An 8,097-nucleotide genomic window follows, 5' to 3' on the forward strand; every position below is an offset into this window, starting at 1 on the left:
AGGTCAGAATTCCTAAAAGGCATTCCATTTTCAGAATACAGGTCTGCAACAATTTCTTCATCTTGGAAGGCAAAACCTCCTGCTGGGATTCTTCTGGATTAAACAGGCTGACAGCAGGTCCTGTTCAGTTTTCTGTAATCCTCACAATCTTTGCTCTTTTGGGAATGCATGAGAGAGACGATAGTGCTCCCTAACTGGAAGTAGGTCCCTTGAGAATGACAGCCAGCTGGCCCAGGGCAGAATATCTCTTAGGTGCCTAAAGTGGAAGCTGAGCAGAGAGTTCCCTTCCTTTTAAAGAAGATCTATACCAGGATCTTAAGGGCAAAAGCCATCTGTAATCTAGCTATTAACCCCAAACTGAAGCCTGGCAGAGAAAGCAGTGCAAGGCTTCCTATGTATTTCCATTGGTTGGGATTTGACAGTCACCATATGGAGCCTACTACATTCTAGTCTATGCAGTGCACAGTTTTTCTTACCGATCCTAAAATTTATATCTGGAGAAGTCCTGGGAAGGAGATCTGAACCAGTGAAAGTTGAACTTGTTCCATTAGAATTTAGACTCCACAAAGTCTGGGACGGTGTGGATGGTGTGGACAGTGACTTGTGGTTTAAATGCCTTGGTGTAGATCCAGCAGTTCCACTTGACCCACTCCAGCCTGAAATCAGAGAGTGGAAGGCGCAGGAATAAAATTCCGTACAGGTGTCACATCTCAAACTACAAGACACCAGGGAGGAGAAAGGTCTGTTCTTGCTTCTTGTGCCATCCTTGTACCTGCCCTGAGACCGTGGGTCTCTGTGCAGCACCAGGAACAATTCCTGACATTAGCTCTGACACACTTGTGCAGGTGGGGCTGGATACCAGCAATTCAGTCTTCTATTTCCCCTTTAGGGACCCAAGCTAGTAATACTAATTTGGAGAAGGTCATACCAAAGAAGACAGGAGGTAGGAAAAGGAGAGGAGTGGCAGCCTTACCCTTATATCATACAGCATCGTGCTGGCTCATGCGGAAGGGAGAATATGTGCTACTTAGAGCATTCTTGCTGAATTCCCTCTCTGCAAATGGAAGGCTACATATTCCTCAGCAGCACATAATGCACAGGGCTGCTGTGTTGATACAGGAGTTTTAGTCTGATTTTCTGAAAAGACTAAACCAACTGATGTAGCTTCTCCTTTGTTACACCCATTCATAATGTCAACTGATTTTGATAGACACACAGAGGTACTGAGACTTACAAGTCAAGTTAAACAAAAGCCCTCAATGCTTACCAGAATAATTACTGGGACGAAATCTTCCGCAGCAAAAGTGCAGTCGGCACTGCTTCACTACTTCTTCCTTCAGCAGGCAGTAAAACACAAAGATAAAGAACCCTGAGGAAGTAAGAAGAGAAATTCACAGGTTTGCAGGTGGATTCTCCAACCTGCTGTCCCTTTTCTAAACTCTTTGTATGCCACTCAGCTACCAGTGTGTTATGTATGGGCAGAGAGATGGTCCCTGGGCCACCATCGTGTTGGCCCAGAAATGCACAGAGTCCTTTGTGCGTATGAAAGGGTAACGGGAAGAGCTTGCCGCAGAGTTGCTATAAGAATAATCTGCAAGTCACTGGAGATTCTATCAGGCATTTTTATGCCCAGATGTAAAGGATTGTGCCAGCTTCTGAAAAGATGCATTTATTGGGACCCATGTTTCAAAGGCATGAATTTGTGTCTTTAACAGCATATCTATCACTGCAATGCTACCTAAACAACACTGTCATCAAGCTTTACAATTAAAGTAGCAAAACACTGTACCACAAAAGCTATACAACCACTCCTCTTCCACAGTGCTTGAATCACATGCTGTTACAAATTTACTTCTATTGCAGGGCCCTAAACTGTTGTATTTATAGCAGTACTCCATTCAGAAATTACCTTGCAAGGTGTTAAAAATGCTGAAGAGATACAAGAAAAGTATCCTCGCTGCTCCCCAGGCAAAAAAGGCAAAGCCCCAAGTTAAGCCCAAAAGGAACATCAAGCTGAAAGCACTTCTGATGTCTTGAAGAAAACCCCGTTTCCAGAATCTGGATCTCTTTGGTGTCCTGGATTTCATGGCGTGGATTTGAATGAGAACAGTGATGAACATGGCTGTATTCATCAAAAATATTAAGCCGACATAGACCACAACGGAGATGTAAAACACTGTGTTCTCCTGAATCCAGCAGCTGCAAGAAAGGGAGGTATGTATTCAATAAGGAGTTTTTGAGCAGTGAAACTAGTGAAGCCTGGTTTCCTAAATAAGTTTCCCACATGCTTCTCCAATACCTAGTAAGGGGCATTCCCTAACGCTCGTTACTTTCCCCCAGTTAGGACATTCATAGAACTCTCCACTTGCTTTTTTATGGATGTTATAGAAATTCAATAACTTTGAGGCTTTAATGTTTCTGCTAAATTCAAATAAGCCTGACAATTGTTTCACAGCTTCATAATGCATACACACAAAGACACACTGCCTTAGGAAAACCAAGTTAAATAGGACTTAATTAGGAGTCTAAATAATAGTATAGCACAGAGATGAGCGCTGGTTAGCTTTTCCTCAGACATAAATTAGTGAGTTTTACTGCCTTTTTGCTGAAGATGGGTAACAAGTTTCCTTCTGAGGTGTCATGGGTGTGTGCTGCCCCTCTGACAGAATTGAATTAAAATATTCCAGGTAGTCTTCACCAACAAGTGATCAGATTGCGCTAAACAGAAAGCAGGCGAAAAAATGGAAGCATTCTTTGCTATAAAACCCTTTTTAAAAAGGATGAAAGAATGTAGTGTTTTCCCACTGGAAAACAGAGGAGGTTGAGATGGTTTAAAGAAAAGAATTTGAAACTATGAAGAGACAGTGATGTGAACTGACATTACAAAAACAGAAGCAAACGTGCAAAATACTAGAGCAATTATTCTGCTGTTATGTTTTACCAGAAATCTAGAACGTGCAGGATCGTATACAAATGCCCCATCAGACTGAGTTAATGTCATGTAAATGAAGAGATTTTCCAGAAAGTAAAAATGGAGCTGACTGGCAGAAGCCCTCCCTATCCTCAGGCTCACTCCACTGATGTGAGAGTTACTCCATATAGTAGCCATGCATCCAAAATGATCCAACGAACTGGAACCACTAAAAGGAGAGGGTTAAGATGGGGGAGAAAAGACAAAAGCAAGAGAGAAGTTGTGCCTTCTGGTTATTTCTTGTATCTCTAAGATACTCTGGTGACCATCAAAAAGCTTAAAGTGTTATACTTACAAATTGCTGAATGGATTGCTCTCAGCCTGTGATCCATTGCCGTAGTAGTCTTTATTTATAATAAGCACAATAGCAATTACAATAGCTGGTATTCCTAATATGGAAGGCAAGAGAAAAAGAGATATTTAGATTAAAAAGAAAAAATGGAGAGTAAAGAGAGATGTGACATAATCTTTGATGAGTAATTACAGCAGACATATACATCTTAGGATCAAACTCTACCCCTGAAGCTGAAATGAGTGTTATTAAATGCGTGGCATAGCAGGTTTCATCTCCTTATTTATGTAAATTACAAATGAGTAGGCATAAAAATATCTGTGTTTGCAAAATGTTTGTGAGTGTTCAAACATCTCCAGAAGGAATCCAATCTGGTAAAACAAGCCAACTGATTATTACAAAAAGCAGGTTGTCAAAAAATAAGCAGAGCACAGCATTCTGTGTTAAGATCTGATAGAGACAGACATTTTCCAGACAGTGTTTTATCAGTCTCCCCTTCCACTCATTTCCCATTTTTCATATTTCTTTCAGTTCTGGCTTTTCTGTTGAGAATGGCTGCCACCAACACCACCATCATGGATGTCTGTCCCTAAGATCAATTACGTGTGACATCAGATCTAAGGCTAGAGATTATGATATGCTGAACACTATTCAAAAGCCTAAAACCCCCTTTAAAACAGCATCTAATGGTGACCCAAAAACCACAGACCGAATTCTGCCCTGGGTCAGTGCCTCTGATAACACCCTTACTAACAGCTGAGCCAGCATTTTGGGTCCTTCTTATTATGTTTTTCCCAAACAAGTCTCTGATGCTCAGTGCTTGGAGGAAAGCTGAATCAGTGAAGTCCTCAGGAGAGGTAATGAATGAAAGCCAAATCCACCCCACATGGGGGAATCATGCATAGAACGGCAGGTAGGGACACAAGGCCTGGAAGCAGATCAAAATCACTTCTGAGCATCACCAATGGGGATGAAGGCTGTGGGTAGCTCATACTTCCTCAGGCACACCCACTGACATGAGGGACAATGATAAATCATTCCTGTAAAGAGCAGAAGGGGTAGTGAAAGCAGTTCCTTACGCCCACTTTTGCCTTTCCTTGCATATGACTCTGCAGAGAGCAACAGGCACTTTGCTGAAGTCTCCCTGGGCAGAAGAAACTTCAGCTGAACATACCTGGGGAAGAAATCCATCCTCACGGCTCAGGGTGTGCACCACGTTTCTACTAGCTCAGTGTCCTAACTTACTTTTGCAAATATTCCCCATCTTAGAGAAGTTAGCAAGCACAGAAGTGGCGAAGAAATCCGCTTACTTACCCCAGCCAGCAAGACAGCATTTTAGGATGTACTTTGGGACGTAAACATTGAAAACTTTGACAAGAACAAAGTAAAAGTGAACAGACTCCAGGCACATCCACGTGAAAGCTGCAAGAAGGAAATAGTGAAGGAGGGCGGCCACGGTGATACAGAGACCTGGCTGGTGGAACGAGGACAGCCAGGAATTGGTGAGGAAGATGATGTTCAGCATCAGCAGTGCAGAACAAAGATTGAGCAGGATTTTTGAAGGGTTGTCTCTCCGCAGCTTTCTAAAAAGAAGGGGAAGGTCCACAAGGTTACCATTGCATGAGTTGTGCTGGGTGCATTCACTGATGCGAAGTAGCACAAATGTGTATGCGTCATATTATAAACTGGCTTCTTGTGGTGTAAGTTGTGGCTACATTAGTGTTCTATATCACATCGCTAGTGTGTTTTTGAAGCAGATCTCCCAGCCTGACAAAGCAGAGCATCTGTATACCTGGAGACCTCCTACGTGTTTCACACTTGGTGGAGGAGAGACAGACTTAACATCATCTTGTTACTACTTCATCAAATATTATTGTTATTGCCATATTACTGGATTATGAAAGCACCCACAGTTACCTAGATCTAGGGCCCCGTTGTGCCAGGAGCTACAGGCACATATGGTATAAAACAAAACCTATCCAAAAGGACAAAACACAAGAAACACCAAGAGCAAGAGAAGAGAAAAGTTGCCTGGTTTTACTGTTGATATCGTCCAATGTACAGTCTATATACAGGGAATATTCCAGATTGCTGATATCATCCAATGTATAGTCTACATACAGGGACTATTCCAGATTCTTGACATGATATCTTACCCATGTCCAAGGGTAAATTTATGAAATATCAGGAATTTAGGAACATACAAGTTGCTTGTATTGACACATGAGCGTTTGAATCCCCCATATTTCGCCACAGCCACAGGTCAAAATAAAGCAATGTTTATACTGCCAGCTCTCGGTCTTCCCTCCTATGCATCACAGCACCAAAAATTACCAAACATTCTGATGGTTGCTACAAATTGATTATTGCTAAAATATTAAAAGTGAAACAAGAAAAAGGATCAGACTTACTCAAGAGCTAGATATGTCACCAGCGTTATACCCAAAAAGACGGAAGAAGCTCCACATCCTACATAGCTTATCAGAGTTAATATGCGTTCATGCGTGGTATCTATCTCTGTCCGGGACAAGTCCTGTGTTACAAGACAAAGAATCACATTTGTTTGCCATGACAGTTAAAGAAAATGGCTTTCCACATTTTCACATTAATAAAGAAATCAATTTCTGTTCTGCTTACTGCTACTTTTGGAGGGTTTCCATTAATATTTTTATGTGTTTCTTGTTGTGTAGTCCCACAGAATATCCAAACTAGTAAAAGTATGCAGTATTTAAAGTATCCAGTAGTAAGTTGTGCAGCTAGAAAAGCTGTATTTCAGAAACCACAAATTCAACAAGGATTCCAGGATCTTGCCAGAATTATTCCATTGGGAGCTGGCTTCATAGAGGAAACTCTACTTCAATGGCAGCTGCCATCCTTGGGGACTGCACAAACACTAAAGTCTTGGGGCGTGGGAGGATCCCCCATGTCCAGAAAGCATCCCTCCACAAAAATCAGCTGGGAGGCTGGGCCCTGCTTCACCACAGCTGCTGCCAGGAGTAATATTGAGAGGATTTTGTTGTTCCCTGCCACAGTTTGTCTTCTGTTTGGTGAAACTTTGAACCTCAGACTAGTAACCTGCATGTCTGATGTACAATCGATGGTGCTGTTAAATACTTGTAACTGTGCTGATTACTAAAGCGGCAGTGCAGAAGAGGGATGATCTTAAAATCAGCCTGAATTCTCTTTGCTTGAGTAGAAACTCTAGCAGGTTGTCTGAAATCTGTCACATCTAAATTCCTTCCTGCAGAAGTCACATTTTTACTACCAGAGAGGGCTTTGGTGCCGCTCTTGGAGCAGGGTGATGCTGACCTCTAGGGGAAGCTGGGCAAGCATCCAAAGGCAAAGGGGTAGCCTTACCCCAGCGTGTAGGTTGTATCCTACTGGGATTCGATGATTTTAATCTACTCGGTTTGCTTCAGACTTGCCTAACACTTTGCATTTGTTGCAGCCCATTCTCAAGCAGCCATCTCATTTTTTGACATTCAGCTCTTAGTGGCAGTTTTCTCTGTATTACAGACAAATAAGATGATAGCTAATGACATCTCCCATATTTATACTAAACTTCCCTTTCTGATGGAGTGTAGATAAAACTTAGTTTTTACATTAAGTTGCAATGTCATTAGTTGCCACAGGCAGGTAATAAATTTAACACAGTATTTCCAAGGCAGCAAATAACACATTAATGTTGATTAAGTTACATTGCAAAGAAGTACAAACTACATCTGTAAAATGAATTTGCCTTGAAGCAAGTGACATTTAGAAGACTTTATACCATAAAAATTATTATAACTGTTTCGTTTGTTATTACTGATTTTGGCAAAATTGCCGATATCTAACAGCTTGTATAGCTATGAATCTCCCATCACTCCCCAAAACTAGCGATGACTCTGTTTAGTGCCACGGGACTTTTCTGGAGGTGATTCACGGAGTACTTACCAGTAGGACTCCAAAATGGGTAAGATGGTTACAAAAACAGATTGTGTAATTCGTATCTGTATATTCCATTTCACACCCTGATGTATTCCAACCACCCAGTCCATCTGTGTAGTAGAGAAGAAGGGATTTTTAAGCAGAGTTAGTCATGCTCAGTCATTTATAGCTCTGCAGCATGCAGAATGTGTGAATATGAGCTCAAGTTAGTACAGATTGCAGGGTCATTTAGCAGCACACAAGTGAGGTTTCACACAGGAACACATCTTATATAGTTGCCTGAGAACCTCAAAATTTGGATAAAAAGCCTTTGGTGGAATTAAGAAATATTTAAAGTCCTTTACATGCCTGCACACAGAGAAAACAGGAAGGTAAGGAAAAGTGCACTAGACTAGATTATGCTGCAGGGTGTGGAAACACAGAAGGCAAGAAATATTTACAGGGCAGAGGATTTGTTTAGGCAGGGTGTAGCACTGAAAAAGCCAGATCTTCCCTGGTAAGATTAAATGTATGACCCTGCTTATGTGGTGTGTATGACATATTCAGAAGCTAAGCTTCTGACTTAAAAATAGATATATATATATATATTCTAACACCAATAATGGCAGAGAAAAACCTCTCCCACGTGTTAACCCAACACACCCTTCTCTGTGTCTGGTGACTATCATCTGAGCCGTAGTCAAGACTTGACCACAGCAAAGCCCCCACTGACTTCCCTGAAGTAATTGTGAGAAGTCATCTGACATTTCATTGCATTTCTGCTTTTTTCTTAGACTAAGTCTTTTATTTTTTTTTTTTTTTTCATGTAGATGCACCATTGTGCAATGCCAGACACAGATCCCCTGGTAGTAACACTGATTACTGAGGTATCAGCATCAGTGGAAACCAGACTCAGCAGGACAAG

At 41.5% G+C, this 8,097-nt stretch overlaps 1 protein-coding gene across 1 annotated transcript in view; it reads right to left on the bottom strand.

Moving 5' to 3' along the window:
- Nucleotides 1–8,097, bottom strand: part of GPR112 (G protein-coupled receptor 112) — a gene marked incomplete at its 5' end in the record, with an annotated part of 8,529 nt that overhangs the window by 280 nt on the left and 152 nt on the right. Inside the window, 6 exons of the mRNA XM_010083019.1 lie at nucleotides 1,268–1,369; nucleotides 1,910–2,199; nucleotides 3,267–3,360; nucleotides 4,578–4,846; nucleotides 5,675–5,796; nucleotides 7,200–7,303. Coding sequence (XP_010081321.1) covers nucleotides 1,268–1,369; nucleotides 1,910–2,199; nucleotides 3,267–3,360; nucleotides 4,578–4,846; nucleotides 5,675–5,796; nucleotides 7,200–7,303 — 981 coding nt within the window. The remainder of the gene's footprint in view (nucleotides 1–1,267; nucleotides 1,370–1,909; nucleotides 2,200–3,266; nucleotides 3,361–4,577; nucleotides 4,847–5,674; nucleotides 5,797–7,199; nucleotides 7,304–8,097) is intronic.

Source organism: Pterocles gutturalis, unplaced genomic scaffold, assembly GCF_000699245.1.
Source record: "Pterocles gutturalis isolate BGI_N339 unplaced genomic scaffold, ASM69924v1 scaffold14575, whole genome shotgun sequence".
NCBI classification, from domain to species: domain Eukaryota; kingdom Metazoa; phylum Chordata; class Aves; order Pterocliformes; family Pteroclidae; genus Pterocles; species Pterocles gutturalis.